This window comes from Perognathus longimembris, chromosome 4 (genome assembly GCF_023159225.1).
Source record: "Perognathus longimembris pacificus isolate PPM17 chromosome 4, ASM2315922v1, whole genome shotgun sequence".
NCBI lineage: Eukaryota > Metazoa > Chordata > Mammalia > Rodentia > Heteromyidae > Perognathus > Perognathus longimembris.
In genome coordinates, this window is record NC_063164.1 from 46,190,252 (window position 1) to 46,212,708 (window position 22,457).

Below are 22,457 nucleotides of genomic sequence, written 5' to 3' on the forward strand. Positions count from 1 at the left end.
CAGTATTGGTGACCAATTCTGCAGATATTTTTAGAAGCAGATATTTTTAGATGATGAAACATATTTATGGAGAGCTTTTCACGCTTTATATCTTTCCAACAACATCTTGAACATTCTTAATAATATCTTTAAAGTGCCGGAAGTACCCAAGAAACCCGTACCACAAAAGAAAATGGTTCCTGTTCCTCAAAAGAAAGAAGCTCCACCAACAAAAGGTATACCACCACTCCCATGCTGGGTAGATAGGAGACTTAATCTGTCCTTAAATAATCAACTCTCTTCTGACTGAAAATCTTGTATGTGTTGTGATTGGTGAAAACATTAAATGTGCTTGATATGAATGTATGTGACTCATAATTATAACAACAATAAATAATATCTTTAAAGTGCCTGAGATTCCTAAGAAGCCAGAAGAGAAAGTTCCTGTGCCTATTCCTAAGAAAGAGAAGGCTCCACCAGCTAAAGGTACATCCTTTTACAATCCATCAAGTGGAATAATTGAGTAGCTTACCCAGGTAGTGTAGCCTGGTGAGCCGCCCCAGTCCTTTCTCTGTGACAATAATAATGCCATAACAAGGACCACTCAACTGGTCACTGAAGTAGGTTACCATATATTTATCTCTGAATTTTGTCATTTAAGCATGCTGTCTGCTTAATGGTTGTCTCCTGATCTTCTTTGGAAAATTCTTAACATAAAATAAGTTCAACAATGTCAAAATAGCCAAAGCTATCATTTGCCAGGCCTTTTGTGTTGTCTTTATCAATAGTCTTCCTTTAATTCAGTGTGTTTTTATTTTAACTTTTGTGTATGTCCTGCCCATTGTTGTGGCTATTATTTTCTGTCGTAAAGTGATATTGTAACAATGTGTGTGATTCTTCAACTAAGACCTTAAATTTCACAATTCTTTGCTGTTGCTAAACAACATGACCTTAACCATATCTGGTATCTTTAAAGTTCCTGAAGTCCCCAAGAAACCAATGCCAGAGGAGCAAGTACAAGTGCCTGTTCCGAAAAAGGTGGAGGCCCCACCAGCCAAAGGTACATGAACTTGCAACATCGCAGAAGGTTTTATTTTCATAGGAGTAAAGCACAAAAAGTAATTGGCTCAGTTCTATGTGCTTTAAGGATACAACTCTTGAACAGGATATCTTTATGAACATGAAAATATTTTTTAAATGCTTCTTAGAATGTTTTGTTATCACTTGATTGCCTTATCTTAATTTTTGAAACTATACTTGAACCTTGTGTTATTATATTGTATAAAATGTTTCTCTCCATCCTTTCATTAAAGTGCCAGAAGTCCCCAAGAAGCCTGTGCCTGAGAAGAAGGTACCAGTGCCTGCCCCTAAGAAAGTTGAGGCTCCACCTGCAAAAGGTAAATCACTTTATCATTTTAAGTACCTGGGGGAGAAACCTCACATTTATGAATATTATTATACAGATGCCCTCATGATATTACATTTTTGAAATGTCTTATTAAGAATGTCAGGCATTTAATAATTTTTTACATACCTATGGCTCTAAGACAATGTAAGAGAACATATTCTTAAAAACAAATATCTTTAAAGTGCCAGAGGTGCCAAAGAAGCTCATCCCAGAAGAAAAGAAACCAACTCCTGTCCTGAAAAAGATGGAAGCACCAGCACCGAAAGGTACATTCATCTCTAACAGAGATAGGGCCTAATGAAAAATGAACGGGTGTTTGACAGCTTCACTAATTATAATTAATGCTTGATGATATGTATGTTTATCATAACTAATATTTTATGGTCATAATATATGTGCTTTCTGTGTTTTTTTTCCTTGTCTGAATATTTTTTATAAATGTGATGCTTGTGCAATTAAATAAAATATCTTTAAAGTGCCAAAGAAACGTGAAGCAGTCCCAGTTCCTGTAGCTCTACCTCAGGAAGAGGAAATTTCATTTGAAGAAGAAATTACCCCTGAAGAAATGCTACCTGAGGAAGAGGAAGTTCTTTCTGAGGAAGAAGAAGCTCTACCTGAAGAAGAGGAAGTTCTTCCTGAGGAAGAGGAAGTTCCTCCTGAGGAAGAGGAAGCTCCTCCTGAGGAAGAAGAAGAATTTGCACCCGAGGAAGAAGTGGTGCCTGAAGTTCTTCCACAAATTAAACCTAAGGTGCCAGTACCTGCACCAGGTATAACAGCTCTTCTTACAATAAAGGCTTTTCTGTGTGATGTTCTAAAATTCTTTTTGTTCACCTCTAATTTTGTTGATAATATTTTGCTATGTTGTCTTACCATCTAAATCTTAGAAAACATTTCAGACTTGTCCTGCTTTTCTGTACCTGTCCATTATTATTATTATTATTATTATTATTATTATCTGAATGTCTCCAAGTTTTGTTCTATGAAATGTTTAGTTATTGATGGTCTTATTTCCATGTATCCTTTTGTTTATACATGTGTGTTTGTTTTAGTGTTTAACGTTTTAATATCTTAAAATGAGATTTTTTATGTGTCTCAAGTACCAAAGAAAACTATACCTGAGAAGAAAATTTCTGTTCCTGCTCCTAAAAAAGTGGAACCTCCACCTCCTCCCAAAGGTATATGTCCCCCACATGAATAAGCATTCTCTACCTATAGCTTTACCAAATAAAATATGATGCAGCTGTATTTCAGGGGAAAAAAATCCTAGAATGCCACATTTTTACTTTTAAAAGTGTTTCAAGACACTGATAACCATTTTTATCTTTTGGTGCTTTGAATTATATATACATATATAACATAACATACACATATGAACAAGCAAAAGTGAAAGTCTTCCCAAAATTAGTATCAATATTCTAATTGACTTCCAATAACTTTATTAAATAGAATATTTGCTCAAGTCATTCATTTGCAAAGCTAAATTACCTATAGGAACAAAATTACCTGAAAAATATAATGAATAAATGTTCTCAAATTTAATCCTTCACTGATATTTTATTAAATGCCTTTATAACACCAGTCTGTAAGAAAAAAATGATTAATATATTTATGGAAATTTTTAATCATTTAAGTTTTCTGATACATGTGTATAAGTGGTAGCCTAGGAGATTTTGATTTCAAGTTTGATTTTATACCTTGCAGCACTACCTTACGAAAATCCTTTAGGCAACCTGAGCCTCAATTTTTTCTCCCATAAAATGGGGAAACTAGTGAGTTCTAGGGGGCCAAGATAGTATTGTGACAGTAAAAATCAAATAAGAAATAAAAGTACCCTATTATTGAATAAATAAAATAAAGATGAAGCATGTTAAATTAGGGTACCATGCAGTATATGTGAACCGTTATGTCTTAAAGCACAAAAATCTTTTCTGTAAAATGTCATAGAACCACTATGGAAAATAAGGATCACTCTTCCACTCTACCAGCACTGTAGTCATATAATCTGTGCAATGAAAAGACTGGCCCTTGGTTGGATTTCAAGAATTCTCAAGTATTTTCTAGATAATAATAAATTGTTAATGTAAGCTAAACAGGAAAATACTAGCATCTGTTCCCAGATACTTGAATAGATTGCCAATCCTTTGATCTACAAATCCTAATCACATCACACTAGCTGAGTCCCTAATTTGCATTACTTCCCTTTCCTAAGTGACTGTCACTAGTTGGTCTTTCCATGTGTGTTCTTGTTGCTGTTTTTCTTCTCCTTCTAAATAAGTTCTTATCATAAAATAATGTCTTTAAAGTGCCTGAGATCAAGAAGAAAGTGCCAGAGAAGAAAGTGGTTGTTCCTAAGAAGGAGGAGGCTCCTCCTGCCAAAGGTACTGCTATTGTCAAGAATATTAGATGCTGCCATTTCTTCCCTTCACCCATGAAATCAAAATATCCTGTTTGGTCCTTATTAAAATTGCTTATATTATTGCTACATGTCTGTTGTCTGTGTGTTTGTGAAACTGAAATTATACAATATCTTTAAAGTGCCTGAGGTACCTAAGAAACCTGAACCAGAAAAGAAAGTGCCTCCTCCAACTCTTAAGAAAGCCACAGCTCCACCTGCCAAAGGTACCTGGTGTCTCTGGGATATACTTGATGCACCAATGTTGAACTGTGGTCTCATTCACACAAGAGCATTCAACATAAATCTTTGTATCCTGTGCTCTGTGATTGACATTCTTCACTTGTGATTTGTATGTACCTGTGTTGGTATCATGTCCATTTTTTATTTTATGTTAGTATATTTTACATTATATCTCTATATATGTTGTTTCTCAAAAGCACATAGACTAAAGTTATGTATCTTTAAAGAGCCACATGTGACCAGGAAACAAATATATGAAGTACCTGTCATTCCTCTTAAAAAAAGAAGAAGAAGAAGAGGGTACAGTAAAAATTAGGATTTCTCTTTAATTGGCTCTTCATCCTAAACCACAAACCTCTTTATTCTTCTCATACTCTGTGAAATGTCCACGTTTTATCTCATGCATGTGTGTTGTGATATTTACTCCTTTGTGTTAAAAATATGGGAAGCTTGATCATATATTCTTCTTTGGCTCTTGCATTTTAAGTGCCTAAAACAATCAATATCTTTCAAGTTCCTGAGGTACCTAAGAAAGTAGAAGAGAGACAAGTCATTCTCCCTAAGGAAGAAGAAGTTCCACCCTCTGAAGGTAGATGACTTCCTAAGAAAATAGCATGCCAAAGGCTTCACTGTGTTACCATTGTCCAGTATTTTAATGAGGGGTGCATATTTCATCTTAGGATACAAGCATATTCAAACCAATTATACATATACATTATCTAGTAGAAATTGGGAGGGCAAACTAATGAGTTTGAATCTCCTTCTTAGCTGTTTTGTCTGTTTGTTTGTATGTTGGTTGTATATTTGATTTCAGTGGAAAGTTTTGAGGGGAAACTTTGTTGGGGAAATTTTTTCACCAAAGAACTTGATTGACAATAATGGAATGGGATTTCCTGAGAGAAATTTCAGGTCAACCTGAGAAACTAGTGCAAAAAATCTGACTTCTGTGGCTAAGTGGCTGTTTGACTCCAAACAAGTCCACCTTCCTAGTGAACTACAATAATTTCAACTGAATTATCAGAGCTTCTATATAACTCCAAATGCTGCGAAGAGCCTAACTTATTTTGATTATCAGTAGATTTTCTTTTAAAGATTAATGAGTTTTATGATCATTTATATACCTGTGGAGGTAGAAGAGCTATCATATTAACTCAATACTCAAGAGAATTTTTAAATGACATATAAAATAATCTTTTTGAAGTGTTTGAGGAACCTGAAGAAGAGCCAGTTCCAGAAGAAATCCCAGAGGAGCCACCTAGCATAGAGGAGGCAGAAGAGGTGACACCACCTAGAGGTACAACCCTTCTTATAAGTTAGACGCTTAAAATACTTGGTGTTCCAAATCTTGTTCTAAATTTGTCCAAATCTAATATTCACCAGTATTCTTTTCTTATATCACATCAGTGACATTAGAAGAATAGTTATTCTTGGTGCCTGAGGCTGTGTGTCCCTTTCTACTTTCTCACTTTTCCTACTTCATCTATAATATAACTAAGACTAAAAGATGACTTTTTTCTTGTTGGCCTTTTAATCCTTTCTTCTTAGAATGTAATTCTTAGTTTTGTCTTCATTCCTAAAGTGAGGAAGTCTATTTGTTTAGTAAAAGTATTCATGTTTTAGTATAATTCTTACTTGTTTGTTCCTGAAGACTATGGCACTCTCTTGCATGCTTAATGCTATGTTTGCATATTTGATGAATAAATATTATCCTTCATACACCTGTAGAGTCACTGTTTCATCAACACTACCACCACTTAGATTGCTAATCTCTTTTTAAAATAGATACATGGTTTTTGTTGTTTTGTTTGCTATATAAGTATTGTTCTGTTCATTGCATGCTTTTTAAAAATTATGTCAATAAAATATTTTTAAGTGCCTGAAGTTGTTAAGAAGCCAGTTCCTGAAGCACCTACTCCTGTTCCTAAAAAGGTGGAGGCACCACCAGCTAAAGGTATAGCAAATCCTAACTGATGTCATTAAATGTGCATTGATTTTCATTCTAGAGAAAAATATTTTCTCTTTTACTTCTTTCTGATAACAATTTAAACAGCAAATTAATGACAACTAAAAATATCTCATTCCATTTTCTAGACCTTTTTGGAATGTGGATGGATGATTATGTGTAAATTATTCTAGAAGCTTATTATTTTAAACAGCTGAAAATTTTGTAGGATAGTATATCTCTTTGTATTTCTAGGCATAACAATGAATCCCTCTTTCTCACTTCCTACTCCTGGATTTTGTTAGAGTTTTGCTATACAATATAATTTTCACTATATTTGTGATTTTATAGAGAAAGATCTGTTCTGATACTTGAATAATATTTTGAATAGCTTTGTGTCCCTTTTGTATTATTTATACTAAGAATTCAAGGTTATTATAAAACTCCTCACTGCCTCCTAATTTAGTTAATGATTCCAATAATATCTGCAGCCATCACAATATACTGTCTATATCCCAACCAACTCCTCAACAAATATAATAGTGCCCATCAGAACATGAACTCTACATCAGAATCAGAGTACTCTTAAGACAGTACTACCCCCACCCCCAATTCATCAATCGGCACCACTGGTTTACACCTGTAATCTTGGCTATTCCACAGACAGAGTTCTGAAAATTGTGGTTCACAGAACGTCTGGGCAGGAATACTGTGAGATTCTTATCTCCAATTAACTAGCAAAAGACCAGGAGTGGAGCTGTGGCTCAAGTGATAGAATGCTAGCCCTGAGCAAAAGAGCTCAGAGGACAGCACTCAGACCCTGAGTTCAATCCCCAGGACTGGAACAAAACAAAAAGAGAAGAAAAAAAAACCCTCTTCATTATAGTAAAAATAGTAGAAGTTGGCTCAAAATACTTATAATCTCTACTATTAAAAAGAGAGAAAGAGATTCTTACCAAGCTGTGGCTCTTGCCTCTGATCCTAGCTACAGAGCAGACAGATCTGAGGATCAAACCCAGCCCCCACAGAGAAGTCTGTGAATCTCTAACTCCAATTAACTAGCCAAAAAGATAGGAGGTGTGGCTCAAGTTGTAGAGCAACCAGCATTGAGCAAAAACTGCAAGGGCGAGAGTGCAAGGCCGTGACTTAAACTAAGCACTGGCAAATAGCAAAAAATAAACAAAATGATAAAAAAAAAAAAAAAAAAGATTCTTCATGAATGTATCTTCACTTCTAGTACAAATAAGAAAGTTAGGAATGTATTATAATTGTCTCAAAAGTAAGTGTCCAACCAAACAAAGTAACTTTGACACTTTGATAATCACAATGTTATCATTGTTCCTACTGTTTATATTTGTGTGTATTATTGAGCATTGTCAGCTAATGAAAGTGCCTAATATCTTTAAAGTACCAAAGAAAATTCCTGAGGAAAAAGTACCTGTTCCTATCAAGAAAAAAGAGGCACCACCAGCCAAAGGTACAACTTTTTCTTTTAAACCCCAACTTTCTCCTTTATCTTTCTTCATTAACATATGTGTATAGATTTGCACATATATGTATATGTAAATATATAATTATGTATCCTTGTGTCCTGAATGTTTTTTGATATCTGTTGTCTCTGAAAACTTACTCTTGACAAGTTTAAATGTTAAAAATATATCTTTAAAGTGCCTGAAGCCCCAGAAAAAATCTTGCTAAAGAAGGTCCCAGAAAAGAAAGTCCCAGAAAAGAAAATCCCAGAAAAGAAAGTTCTTGTGCCTAAAAAAGAAGCTGTTCCCTCTGTTAAAGGTATTTTGGAAAAGATCTTTGATTTTCTTGTGTTGTTGCATGCAAATCTTTTGTCATTTTTGTGTTATATTTTTGTGTATCTTTGCATCTCCTATGTTTTTAAAAAATAAGTCTCTTAAAGTAGATACTCTTTCAGGGAGAACATTTGTTGAAGAAAAAGTATCAATTTCCTACCAGCAAGAGGAAGTAGTAAAAGAACGAATAGAATTAGAATTAGTGGAAGCAAAAGTGGAAGAATTTTTTGAAGAAGAAGAGTTCCATGAAGTTAAAGAATATTTTGAAGAAGAAGAGTTCCATGATGTAGAAGAATTCATCAAAATAGAAGAACGCCAGTTTCAAGAAGAACAGAGAGTAGAAGAAGTCCATAGGGTGATAGAATTTTTAGAGGCCGAAGAAGTGGAAGTATATAAAAAACCTAAAGCTCCACCTAAAGGTATAGGAATTCTGCAGATACTACAAACTGTAATATCCTACTCCAACTGACTTTCTTTTGAAAATATTTTGTATGTTTGGTTGGGAACATTAGAAACCTTACGAAGTACTTTAAGTATGAGCTTGATTTATTCGATACAAAATTTATATTGAGTAGAGATTAACCACAGAATATAATTTTGTAGGCAACAAAGTAATATTTGATACTTATTAATGTAGGTAACTCTATGAATTTCTGAGTTCTTTTTGAAGTATAATCAAGAATGTTAAATGATTGTTGCAGGTAGAGGGATAACTATCCAGTGCCATTCATTGCGTAAAAGAAACTCAGATCACTGAGAAATTTACATGTCTGGGCAAAATAACCATGGCTTTCTTAATATATTAGTCAATTGTGTGCTCACTAATTAATTACATAGCACAAGATTTTGGCATGTAATGGTATCTTTTGTAGAGAAAGAAGGAAGTAAATGAACTATAGTTAATGACACCTGCATTCTAGTGAATTCTGAGGCTAAACCACAGCATAAATAAGTTCTCAACAATACCAATCCAGATCTTGCATGAGTTAATACATGTGTAACATAAGGATTATGTGCATACAGTCCATGTACAACATAGGTAGCACAATCAAATCTTTCTAGAAAGTAGTCATAGTATAAGTGTAAAGTATAAAAAAATCATTTTGTGGTCCCTCTTGGCACTAACTTTAGTGGTAGTGTTTCATACTACTTTGGGTTCATTCTAAATCAATATCTAAATGCTAATATCTTTGAAGGACCTGAGATATCTGAGAAAATCGTCCCTCCAAAAAAGCCAGCAATTAAAGTTGTCCCTCGAAAAGAGCCACCAGCTAAAGGTATTTTATTAGTGAAAAATCACTTACCTCATTTGATATACAGTCACACCTTGGTTGCTTTACAAGTTTGCATCCTACTTGATGTTTTTCTTCTGTGTTTTGGAAACTCTAAAACAAACTAATATCTTTAAAGTTCCTGAGATCCAAATGGAAGTCTACCAAGAAAAATGTTGTCAGTGTTGTTAAATGTAAAACATCTAAACCAAATACTTTTACTAACCATACACTTTGGTTCAGTTTGGTTCATTAATGAGTTTATTGATAAATTCTTATTTTCTTATTGATTTACTAATTGTATTAACCCATTAAATATAAATCTATTACAAATGTGTGGCTAATATCCCTGTTTTATTCATTTTTGTTAACTTGTTGAGTATCTCAGTAGAAAAAAATTTAAATCTTTTAAAATAATACAAACATATCTTCAAAGCCATTGAGGTATACAAAGAAGTTATCTGTGAGGTACCTTTTTTCTGCCAACACAAGCAGAATTTGCACAAGATAAAGGTGTTTTGTGAACTCTTCATGTCCAGTTCCTACACTCTAACATGAGAATTCCCCTGGATTTGTTGTTGTCATATTTGTTATCAAACTTGAACTTATGTTAAATATTGTCCTGTGTGATGAAGTAATATATGTGTTTCATATTTAAGCCATGTTATACCTGTTATGTCTTATGGTCTAAAAATTCTTTATGAGCATTTCATATAAAAGAAATCATTACTGTTATCTTTAAAGTACCAGAGGTGGCAAAGAAAATTGTGGTAGAAGAAAAAGTACCTGTTCCCGAAGAACCCAAAGTTCCACTAGCTAAAGGTATCTGCCTTTGCTGATTCACTACTAATATTAAATCCCTTTGCATTCACTTTTTTATATACTTTCTTTTTAAACAACAATTAAGCACAATGAGCTCCTCAACTTAACTTTTAAATATGATTCATCTTGAAGCTCTTGTTGTTGTAGCACTGGAAAGAAATATTTTTCTGAGTGACCAATATGTCAAAGTATAAAGCTTCTCAGAATAAATCATAACTTCATCAACAAGGCAATCCAGTGAAATGCATTGTGGATTGACTTAGATTTGTGGAATTTTTTACATTTTCCTTGTTAGATGTCCCCTTCTGCTTTGATAATCCAGACCTAATTATGTAATTAAATTAAGACAAATAAATATCTTTAAAGCACCTGAAGTACCCAAGAAAACTGTACCAGAACAAAAAGTTCAAGATGCCATTTCGAAAAAGCCTGAAGTTCCATCAGCTAAAGGTATACACTGATACTAATCGCAACTTGAAATGCCTCTTTGGTTAGTTTTTCCTTGTGTCAGACTAAACTGCATATTATATTTTTTCTTTTATTTACATTCTTCATATCTTAAATTTCTTATGAATACCAATTAATATACTAATATCTTTAAAGTTCCTGAGGTGCCTAAGAAAATTATTCAAGAAGAAAAATCATCTATAATTCTTGCTGAAGACACAGAGATATACAGTGAGTGTAGAAAAATGAACAGTTCACATTTGTTTTACGTGTGTTCGTACTTTTATTGTATGTCTGAGTAGCTTTAAAATGTAAGTGTATTAATATCTTATTAAAGTTCAACACAACAATATTCAGCGAAAATTAAGTAACTGAATGGCTATATGCTTCAAATAAGATAATTTCCTTGCTAATTTCAAAATTCGTTGTGTACATAAAACATCACTCACTTTACTCATCACTTTACTCATTTGTCTTTTGGCTGGTTTCTAACATGTTCTAACATGTCTGTACACAGACATCTTTTGTTTTACTATTATCATCTTTTGCTGTTCACATTTCACTCATATTTTGTCAATCCTATTTAGTGACCACAAATTTACAAAACTACTACAGTACAAAAGAATTATCAACACTTTTTGTTTCCTATAAAAGTATCAATTTAAATAGTAAAATAACATAAAAAGTCAATTATTTTTAGTAGAAAACTACTCAACATTCTGAATAGTATGTGCTAGTAAAGCTAGTCTTCCATTTTTTAATCTAAAAAATTCTCATTAAGACTCATTTTGGGGAATGTTTTTATATTAGGTTGAGATGAAGATATATATAAATTTAAAGGTATATATGTGTGTGATACATATATATGTGCTCACTCCCTTCTTTGAATATCTTTTTCCATAATTAAATTTGGTTATTGTTATCATCCAATCTGCCTTTCTAATAGCCAAAGAAATTCTTGATAGTCTTCATTTGTTTTATTTTCCAAATAGTAAGTCATTTTTCTTGTTCTTTTCTGCTTTTTTACTTTTATTGCTGGGTTTTGTTTTTGGGTTTTTTTTGTGCCAGTACTGGTGCTTGAACTCAAGGCCTTGAGAGCTTGCTTGGCTTTTTTCTGTCAAGGCTAGAGCTCTACAACTTAAGCCATTACTTCCACTTCCAACTTTTTACTGGTTAATTGAAAATAAAAATCTCATAGCTTTTCTGCCTGGGCTGGCTTCAAACCACAATCCTCAGATCTCAACCTCATAAGTACCTAGGATTTCAAGTGTGAGCCACTGTTACCCAACTTTGCTTTCTACTTCTAATCTATAGATGTTTCTCACACTCATAATAAACTAAAGCCATACATTAAATGTGATTTTAAAACATGTATTACTTTTATTAAAAATTCTAAATTTAAATTTGAAATATGAATTAAATGCAGAGAATTTTCCTACAACACAACTACTTCTGTGTCCTTTATATACAAATCCACTAAAAGTGACAGTAATAGGATAATTTTACCAATAACTTTCTGCAGATAAATGGAAGAATTGCATAGTCTTTGGCTCATGAGGTCCTCAATTTTGTTATTATGATCATAAAGAAGAACTTGGCATCTTGTATCACAAGATTGAGAATGATGTTTATTTAAGCCAATATGTTCTTCTATATCCTGCCACTAATTTGCATAATGAGTGTGGATTATGTGTTAAGTTTTTAATATTATTCTCATCTACTTGACATACTTCTAATTGTATAATACTAATATCTTTAAAGTTTATGAAGCATCTGAAGAATCAATAGTAGAAGAAAAGGTGCTTGTGACTCAGCCACAAAAGACAAAAACCAAAGTACTAAAAGGTATATATAACACTCCAATTCAGTCTGAATCAAACTTATCTGGGACTCATTTTAGAAGCTTAAATTTCTCTTCCCCATTTACAAATACAACTTCATTCATATCTTTTAAGTTCCTGAACCACCTGAGAAAGTTGCTGTAGAAGACAAAATTCAAGTGACTATTCCTAAAAAAAGAGGAACACCAGTACCTAAAGGTATATTTCAACTACATCAAATTCAAATTCAAATGTCTTTGGCTTTAAGATTTTAAAAAATCATATTATTTATTTCATTGCCTTTACAACATTGTAAACCTACTAATATCTTTAAAGAGCCTGAGACAACCAGAGAAGTTTTTCCAGCGTGGAGTTGCCTGAGGCTGTTCCTGAAATTGCAGAACATCCTCCAACTGAAGGTATAATTCTCTAGTTCTGAAAATCTTAAGAAAGTCTTTCTTCCTCCGTGTACAAAACATGTTTAATGGCTTACATACATTCTCACAACCTCTAATGCCTGATACTTGAAGGCATCTAACAAGGATGCCCAACACATGGAACTATAACTTGCTCCCAAATAATACATCAAGTATTAGAGCAAAAAAACAAAATTTGTTACTTAAAATTCCTGTTATTTTACCTTTCTTTGTGTTTCATGTCATTGTCTTTGCCTTTCCTAAATTAAAAAATACTAATATCTTTCAAGACTTTGAAACCTACAAGGAAGTGTTTGCAGAGAGAAGAATACATGTTACCAAAAGAAGTAAAGTCCCACCACCAACAGGTACAAGCCCAAAGAAAGCCTACCTTCTTACAACCTTATGTGTGTAGCTGTAGTTAATGTGTGTAAACACTAATATCTTCAAGGCTGAGCTGCTGCTACTCTAGTTGTTCTGCCTGTAATATTGGGGCTCCCCATTAGACACCTTAGTACCCTCGTGTGTGTGTGTGTGTGTGTGTGTGTGTGTGTGCGCGCGCGCGCAATATTGAGGCACTGGTGGATTTTAAGTTCTCACTTGGATTTTGTTGCTCAAGGCTGGTGCTCGGCCACTTGAGTCACACGTCCACATCCACCTCATTTTGTGGGAGTTTCATGAAATGTGCTACCCCAGCTAGCTTTGAACCTTGATCCTCCAATTTTAGCCTACTGTGTAGTTAAAATTGTAAGAATGAACCACTTTAATTTATAAGTCTGAAATCCTTATGTTGTTCTCTTCTCCTCTATCCTCAAAATATACTTGCTTTAAAAAAAAAAAAAAAGCAACTTAGTTAAAGGCTCAAAAAAAAAAGCCAACCCAGATCAGGAAGTTGCTATTTTGATCTTCTCAAACTGTCACAGACAGATGAGTAATGAAAATCATTTTTTACTTTCCCTGAGATAATTTTCTTTTTTTTTTCTTTTTTGTTGGTTGTGGGGCTTGAACTCTGGGACTGGGCACTGTCCTTGAGCTCTTTAGCTCAAGACTAGCATTCTACCACTTGAGCCACAGCACCACATCTGGTTTTCTGATGGTTAATAAGTCTCATGAGCTTTCCTGCCTGGGCTGGCTTTGAACCATAATCCTCGGTTCTCAGCCTCCTGAGTACCTAGGATTACAGATGTGAGCCACCAGTGCCTGGACATGATGTAATTTTCTATGCATCATTACTAATAATGATAGTGCCTGACAAGACCCAGAAAACATTTCCTAATAATCAGAAATTTGGAGAATCAGGTTCCAGGAGCTCCATTCTAGAGCTGCATATACTTATTACAGAAACTCTTCATTGCTCATTATAACTCCCAAGTGCGGTGCATTCATGTCTTTAAAATGCCTGCAATCACCTCAAAAGTGCAATCACCTGCAATCACCTCATGAAAGCCAGACCTGTGGTGGTTCCCTCTAAAATTGATCCCCTCCCTCCAAGGGCATCATGGCTGCTATTATTCTTTCCTTCATTTATTTAGTAGCATTTGGTAAGTTTATTATGGCCAAAGTGGCCACAAAGTGGAAATTAATACATAAAACAAATGAGGTATGATTCCTCTCACCAAGAGTCTATAGCTCATCCATTTCTGGAGGAAGTACCCTGCAGCCACAGAAATCTCTTTGGCTCACTTCATGGTATTCATGTTTCTACTGATCCTTTGAAATTCTGACTCTAATACTAATATCTTCAAAGAACCTGAAGCTGTGAATGAAGTTGTTCTTGAAATAAAAACATTTGAAGATGTTCCTGAAGAGCCAGAAACACCACCCATAACAGGTACCTGTCACCTGTAAGCAAAAGTGGAAGAAGAAATCATCTGCCCTTTGACTTCCATCTAAGATTTTTTTCTAACACACTTCCTAACTCCTAAATGTATGATTTTACTAATATCTTTAAAGTCCCTGAAGCTCCACAGTTAGTTCTGTCTCTGTAGAAAGGATTAATAGAAATTCCTGCTGAAACTAATCCTTCTTCTAAAAGTATTCTTGGCACAAATACAACCTGCCTCTCCATGAAGGACTGATTCCAGGAAATCGCCTCCTCCACTGCAGATTCCAAAATCTGCAGATGCACTATTTCCTTACACAAAATGACACAGCATTTGCATACAACCCAGGCAATGCTTCCATATGCTGTACATTGCTCTTTTTCAGATTATTTACAATAGCTGAAACAATGTAATTAATATGTAAATAGTTCTTACAATGTTCAGGCAAGGAAATATTATAGGTAGGAAAACTCTGTATTTAAAGTCATATTTCACATTTAAATTTAGAATTATTGAAAGAGTATTGTTAATATATATTTTAAAATCACATTTAATGGGGGCTGGGGATATGGCCTAGTGGCAAGAGTGCTTGCCTCTTATACATGAGGCCCTGGGTTCAATTCCCCAGCACCACATATACAGAAAACGGCCAGAAGTGGCGCTGTGGCTCAAGTGGCAGAGTGCTAGCCTTGAGCAAAAAGAAGCCAGGGACAGTGCTCAGGCCCTGAGTCCAAGCCCCAGGACTGGCAAAAAAAAAAATCACATTTAATGTATGGCTTTAGTTTATTATGAGTGTGAGAAACATCTATAGATTAGAAGTTAAAAAGAAGGGGCTGGGAATATGGCCTAGTGGCAAGAGCGCTTGCCTCTTATACATGAAGCCCTGGGTTCGATTCCCCAGCACCATGTATATAGAAAACGGCCAGAAGTGGCGCTGTGGCTCAAGTGGCAGAGTGCTAGCCTTGAGCAAAAGGAAGCCAGGGACAGTGCTCAGGCCCTGAGTTCCAGGCCCAGGACTGGCCACAAAATAAAAAGAAGTTAAAAAGAAATTACAGACGTAATTTTTCCATCTACAGTTGGTTGAATGGAGGACGGGGAAGTCTGACTCTACCATGAGAATGCAGGGTCTCATAAGAACGTCTCTGTAGTATGAAGTAGGACAAGATCCTCTCAAGGATGCCAGGAATCCCTGTAAACTAGTTTATTGATGGAACAAGAGGAGAGAGGGAAAGAGCAGACACTTTTTAAAAGCTTCATTTGCTAACTTTGTGGCTACTATTTTCATTAATCATTTTAAATATTCCATGTGAAATACTAATATCTTTCAAGTGCCTGAAGCACCTCAAGAAATTCTGCCTGCTAAGAGAGCTCCAGCCAAGAAAACAGAAGCTCCTTCAGCTAAAGGTACAAGTCACCAAGCTCTCAGGCTCAACAACTAGTTCTAGCAGTTCTGAAAATATTTTACTGCTCCTAGTCATTTTCAAACTACTAAATGTAAACATACTAATTTCTTAAAGCGACTGAAATGCATCAAGAGACTGTCCCTGAAAAGAAAACATTTGGGATTCCTCACAAGCGGAAAGTTCTTTCAGATGAAGGTATAATTCACTGGAAGTTTGACAGGGAAGAGAAAATGTTTTATTCCTGTCTCAGTGTGTTTCCTGGTTGTTTTGATTCATTTAATGCCTAAATGTAAAAATATTAATATCTTTAAAGTGCCCGAGGCTCCTAGAGATGCTATGCCCAAAAAGAAAATACACCCTCCCCAAAGGCCTGAAGTTGTGCCTGTCAAAGGTACATTCCTAACTTTTCTTTTCATGCATCATAGAGAGGTGGGGGAGACAGAAAGTCTTGGAAATGTTTGTGATGTATGTCATTTGTGTCTGTGTGGATTCCTTTGTCTCAAATATAAATTTACTAATATCTTCAAAATGCTTGAAGCCCCCAAAGAAGTGCCCCCCACCAAAAGAAAATAACAGAAGCTTCCACCTCAAAGCCAAAAGCACCACCCAGTAAACGTACTGGCTATCCTTGATTGGAGGTTCAGTGGTGGGAAGAACAACTCTTTCAATTGTTATTGTAAATGTTTCAATGTGTCTGTTGGTCTTTGTACTTTCTAAGTGTAAAAATATACTAATATCTTTTAAGTGCCTGAGGCTCAAGAGATTGTTCCTGAAAAGAAAGTGTCAGTGGTGCCTAAAAAGCCAGAAGTCCCACCTGTGGCAGGTACTTGTCACTGACCTGAAGCTTTCTAAGCTCTACGTCTTCTGCTCTTGCAAATACAAAATTCTAAGTATAATTTCACTAATCTCTTTAAGTGTCTGAAGTGCCCGAAGAAGTTGTCCCTCAGAAGAAAGTATCTGCAGTATCTCCTAAAAAGCCTGAAGCCCCACCTGTTAAAGGTAGACACCTTGATGTTAGTGCATTTGATAGCATCCACTTGTCTTTACTGTGTCTAATTATAAAAATGCTAATATCTTTAAAGTACCTGAGGTGCCAAAGAAAGCCATTCCAGAAAAGAAGGTGCCAGAATCTATCCCCCCAAAACCAGAAAGCCCACCTGTGGAAGGTAATGTCAGAACTATTCAAGTTATGAAGACAAATAACTATTCTTTTTATGAGGTAATTATATGAAGTAATCAGGAAGTCTTAGTTTAAACATCTTACTAAATAATATAGGAAAAATATCAGTAGCTATCTAAAATAGCTTGGTGAATGACTATACAACATAAGTTTCATTTTCACATTTTCTAAGCACATGTTATGTGTTATTTTTGAAGTGCCTGAAGTACCACCAAAAGAAGCCATCCCAGAAAAGAAAGTACCAGTGACTCCTCCCAAAAAGCCAGAAGTTCCACCTCCTAAAGGTAGGTACCATTACATATTGTTGATCACCTGTCTCAGAGGACTGGGGAAAGTGTATCAAAGTGTCCACTAGTCTCATGCATTACATTTTCTTGGATATTTTGTCAACATTCCTTCTTTATGGTTCTAACTAAAACATACTAATATCTTCAAAGTTCCTGAAGCCCCTAAAGAAGTTGTACCTGAAAAGAAAGTATCTGTGACTGTTCCCAAGAAAACAGAAGCCCCACCTGCTGAAGGTATTTGCTCCCATTGCTATGTCAAGAAAATATCATGTCTTATATTCCCCATGGTCAAAAACTATGATTGTAAAACATATCTTCACAATTCATGAATTCTAAACCTACTAATATCTTTGAAGTGCCTGAGGCTGCTCAAGAAGTTATTCCAGAAAAGAAAATCAGTAGGAGACTTCCCACAAAACAAGAAGCCCCACCTGGCACAGGTATATGTTAGCTCAACATGATTCTACAGAAGGAATGCCTCTCCCATCTTGAAAATAAATGTATCCTACAGATCATCATTAACCTAAGTATTAAACTACTAATATCTTTCAAGTACCAGAAGTTCCTCAAGAAATTGTCCCAGAAAAGAAAAGACCAGTGGTGCCTCCTATAAAGCAAGAAGCCCCACCAGCCCCAGGGACTTGTTACCTGTCTTTATTCTGTAGAAAGAAATATCTCTTCCATCTTAAAAATAAATGTAGTCTCGTGGTCTTCATTAACCTAAGTGTAAAATTACTAATATCTTTCAAGTGCCTGAAGTTCTCCAAGAAATTGTCCTTGAAAAGAAAACATCAGTAGTGCCATCTAAAAGGCCAGAAGCCCCTCCTGTGAGGGGTATATGTCAGCTGAACATTATTTTGCAGAAAAAAACATGTCTTCCCCTTGAAAATAAATATAGCCTATTGCTATTCTAAATCCTAATTGTAAAATTACCAATATCTTTCAAGTGCCTGAAGTTCCCCAAGAAAGTGTCCCTGAAAAGAAAAGACCACTGGTACCTCTCAAAAAGCCAGAAGCCCCACCTGTCACAGGTACTTATCACCCATCCTTATTCTACAGAAGAAATATTTATTTCATGAAAACAAGTGTAGACCTATGCTCTTCAAAAAAATCTAAGTGTAAAATTACTAATATCTTTCAAGAATCTGAAGTTCCCCAAGAAATTGTCCCTGAAAAGAAAAAGCCAGTGGTGCCTCCTAAAAAGCCAGAAGCCCCACCTGCCTCAGGTACTGGCCACCTGTTTTTATTCAGTCAAACAAATATCATTTTTATCTTTTAAAAAATGTGGTATATTGCTTTTCAAAACTCTAAATGTAAAACTGCAGATATCTTTCAAGTGCCTGATGTTGATCAAGAAGTTGTCCCAGAAAAGAAGATCCCCAGTGTACAGCCCAAAAAACAGGAAGCCCCACCTGCCACAGGTATATGTCAGCTAAACATTCTGCAAAAGAGATGCCTCTTATCTTATAAAAATAACTGTAGTCTCCTGGTATTTATTAACCTAAATTTAAAACTACTAATATCTTTCAAGTACCTGAAGTTCCCCAAGAAATTGTCCCAGAAAAGAAAAAGCCAATGATGCCTGCTAAGAAGCCAGAAGCCCCATCTATCCCAGGTACTTGTCAGCTGTCCTTATTCTACAGAAGAAATAGCTCTTCCATCTTGAAAATGAATATACTGCATTGGTCTTCATTAACCTAAATGTAAAACTACTAATATCTTTCAAGTGCCTGAAGTTCCTCAAGAAGCTGTCCCAGAAAAGAAAATCTCCAGGGTACTGCCCAAAAAACAAGAAGCCCCACCTGTCACAGGTATATGTCAGCTAAATATTATTCTACAGAAGAGATGCCTCTTCTCTTGTGAAAATAAATGCAGTCTCTTGTTCTTCATTAACCTAAATACAAAACTACTAATATCTATCAAGTGCCTGAAGTGCCCCAAGAAATTCTCCCTGAAGAGCAAAGATCTGCAATGTCTCATAAACTAACAGAAACCCTGCCTGTCCCAGGAACTTGCCACCTGTTCTTTCTGTAGGAGAAATATGTTTTCCATCTTGAAAATAAATAAACTGTGTTGGTCTTCATTAACCTAAATGTAAAACTACTAATATCTTTCAAGTGCCTGAAGTTCCTCAAGAAGTTGTCCCAGAAAAGAAAATCCCCAGGTTACTGCCCAAAAAACAGGAAGCCCCACCTGCCACAGGTATATGTCAGCTAAACATTATTCTGCAGAAAAAAAAATGAATTTTTGTTTGAAAATACAGTCCATTGCTAATCAACAACCTAAGCATAAAACTACCAATATCTTTTAAGTGCCTGAAGTTCCCCAAGAAATTGTCCCTGAAAAGAAAAAGCCAGTGGTGCCTCCTAAAAAGCCAGAAGTTCCACCTGTCACAGGTACTTGCCACCTGTTTTTATTCAGTCAAATAAATATCACTTTTATCTTTGAAATAACAATGCAGTATACTGCTCTTCCAAACTATAAATGTAAAACTTCAAATATCTTTTAAGTACCTGATGCTGATCAAGAAGCTGTCCCAGAAAACAACATCCCCAGGGTCTTGCCCATAAAACAGGAAGCCCCACCTGCCACAGGTATATGTCAGCCAAACTGTCTCTTCCCTTGTGAAAATGAACCAGTCTCTTGGTCTTCATTAACATAAACATAAAACTACTAATATCTTTCAAGTGCCTGACGTTCCCCAAGAAATTCTCCCTGAAGAGCGAAGACCTGTCGTGTCTCATAAAATAACAGAAGCCCTGCCTGTCCCAGGTACTTGCCACTTGTTCTTTCTGTAGAAGAAATGTTTCCATCTTGAAAATAAATGTACTGTGTTGATCTTCATTAACCTAAATGTAAAACTACTAATATCTTTCAAGTGCCTGAAGTTCCTCAAGAAGTTGTCCCAGAAAAGAAAATCCCCAGGGTACTGCCCAAAAATCAGGAAGCCCCACCTGCCACAGGTATATGTCAGCTAAACATTATTCTGCAGAAGAAATGCATTTTTGTTTGAAAATAAATATAGCCAATTACTAATCTAAAAACCTAAGCATAAAGCTACCAATGTCTTTTAAGTGCCTGAAGTTCCTCAAGAAACTGTCCCTGAAAAGAAAAGACCACTGGTACCTCCTAAAAAGCCAGAAGCCCCGCCTGTCACAGGTACTTGCCACCTGTATTTATTCCCCCAAAGACATGCTCTTACAGGTTGAAAATGAGTGCAGTGCAGTGCTGTTCAAAAATCTAAGTGTAAAATTGATAATATTTTTCAAGTGGCTGAAATTCCTCAAGAAATTGTCCCTGAAAAGAAAAAGCCAGTGGTGCCTGCTAAAAAGCCAGAAGCCCCACCTGTAACAGGTACCTGCCACCTGTTTATATTCTGTTCCATCTTGATAAGAGTTTTAGTCCTTTGTTCTTTCTTAACTAATTGTGAAACTATTGATCATTTTCAAGTGCCTGATACTACTCAGGAAGTTGTCCCAGAAAGGAAAATTCCCACGGCCCTACCCAAAAAACCAGAAGCCCCACCTGTCACAGGTATTTTTTACCCTGCTCCTCAGAAGTATCTCCCCCCTCTTGGAAATACCTTTAGCCTGTTTACTCACTGATCTAACTGAAAAAAATACTAATATCTTTCAAGTGCCTGAAGTTCTCCAAGAAATTATTACTGAAGAAAAAGGACCAGTGGTGACTCCTAAAATGCCAGAATCCCTGCCTGTCACAGGTACTTGTCACCTGTCCTTATTCAGCAGAATAAATATCTCTTCCATTTTGAAAATAAATGCAGTACATTGGTCTTCAGTAACCTAAATGTGAAATTACTAATATCTTTCAAGCACCTGAAGTTCCCCAAGAAATTGTCCCTGAAAAGAAAAAAACAGTGGTGCCTCCTAAAAAGCCAGAAACCCCACCTGCCAAAGGTACTTGTCACTGACCCTGGGTTTTATGAGACCTAACTCTTCTCCTCTTGAAAATTTTGCTCTATTGGTATTCATGATCCCTAAATGTAACTTCACTAATATCTTTTAAGTGCCTGAAGCACCCAAAGAAGTTGTCCCAGAAAAGAAAGTGCATGTGGTTCCCCCTAAAAAGCCAGAAGTTCCACCTGTGAAAGGTATTTATCGCTGACTTTAAGCTATATGCACTCTAACTCTTCTGTTCTTAAAACATTTTCATCTATTGCCCTACATAAGTCCTAAATATAATTTTACTAATATCTTTTAAGTGCCAGAGCCTCCCAAAGAAGTCCCTGAAAAGAAAGTACTTGTGACTCCACCTAAAAAGCCAGAAGTTCCACCTGTGAAAGGTATTTGTCACTGACTTCAGTCATCACAAGATCCAGCTCTCATACTTTGGAAAACATTTTGGTCTATTGGTCTTCAGGAGCCCTAATGTAATTTAACTAATCTCTTTTAAGTGCCTGAAGTTCCCAAAGAAGTTGTCCCTGAAAAGAAAGTGCCTGTGGTGCCGCCTAAAAAACCCGAAGCCCCACCTGTGAAAGGTAGTCACCCCATTGTGACTGTGCTTAATAGCGTTTACATATCCTTGCTATCTAATCATGAAAATACTAATATCTTTAAAGTACCTGAGGTGTCACAGAAGGCTGGCCCTGAAAAGGAGGTACCAGAAGCTATTCCCCCCAAACCAGAAAGTCCTCCTCCTGAAGGTAATAATGAAACAATTTAAAAAAAAAAAAAACAATTATCTTTTCAAAGATTAAAATTTCTGCTTCCTGTTAGAAAAAATTCTTTTTTGAAAACTGTACTGTACACATTAGTCAATTTCAATATTAACATGATCTAATATCTTTAAAGTGTATGAGGAGCCTGAGGAAATTGTTCCAGAAGAGCCTCCAGAAGAAGTTGTGGAAGAACCACTGCCGGCCGCCGCACCCCCCAAAGGTACATAGCAAACTGCAAGAACACCTCGGCCCATCTCACCCCAACTCTTGTCTTCCCAATTCTGGACATGATGAGCTTTCATGCTTCTCCTCAAAGCTTCTAAAATATCAACTCTAATATCTTTAGTGACAGTGCCACCTAAGAAGCCTACTCCTGAAAAGAAAGCACCTCCTGCCATTGTCAAGAAACCCCAACCATCAGCAGCCAAAGGTATTTCTCCCTGCTTTTGACTTCTTACAGACGAATGTCTGTCTTTAAAATAACACATTTCACTGCTCTAGCTAATAGTGTCTATATAACATGGAACTCTGAGCTTAGAGCTAC

General features: G+C 35.7%; 1 protein-coding gene across 1 annotated transcript in view; it reads left to right on the plus strand.

Annotated features, from left to right (window-relative positions):
- Window positions 1-22,457, plus strand: part of Ttn (titin) — a 285,277-nt gene that overhangs the window by 135,525 nt on the left and 127,295 nt on the right. The window contains 26 exon segments of the mRNA XM_048345167.1: window positions 135-215; window positions 388-465; window positions 956-1,039; window positions 1,293-1,376; window positions 1,570-1,653; window positions 1,864-2,154; window positions 2,485-2,562; window positions 3,691-3,765; window positions 3,923-4,006; window positions 4,537-4,611; window positions 5,224-5,316; window positions 5,896-5,973; window positions 7,373-7,441; window positions 7,633-7,752; window positions 7,889-8,185; window positions 8,963-9,043; window positions 9,782-9,859; window positions 17,146-17,232; window positions 19,548-19,631; window positions 20,115-20,198; window positions 21,263-21,346; window positions 21,458-21,538; window positions 21,650-21,733; window positions 21,815-21,898; window positions 22,047-22,133; window positions 22,260-22,343. Of these exon segments, the coding sequence (XP_048201124.1) occupies window positions 135-215; window positions 388-465; window positions 956-1,039; window positions 1,293-1,376; window positions 1,570-1,653; window positions 1,864-2,154; window positions 2,485-2,562; window positions 3,691-3,765; window positions 3,923-4,006; window positions 4,537-4,611; window positions 5,224-5,316; window positions 5,896-5,973; window positions 7,373-7,441; window positions 7,633-7,752; window positions 7,889-8,185; window positions 8,963-9,043; window positions 9,782-9,859; window positions 17,146-17,232; window positions 19,548-19,631; window positions 20,115-20,198; window positions 21,263-21,346; window positions 21,458-21,538; window positions 21,650-21,733; window positions 21,815-21,898; window positions 22,047-22,133; window positions 22,260-22,343 (2,589 nt within the window).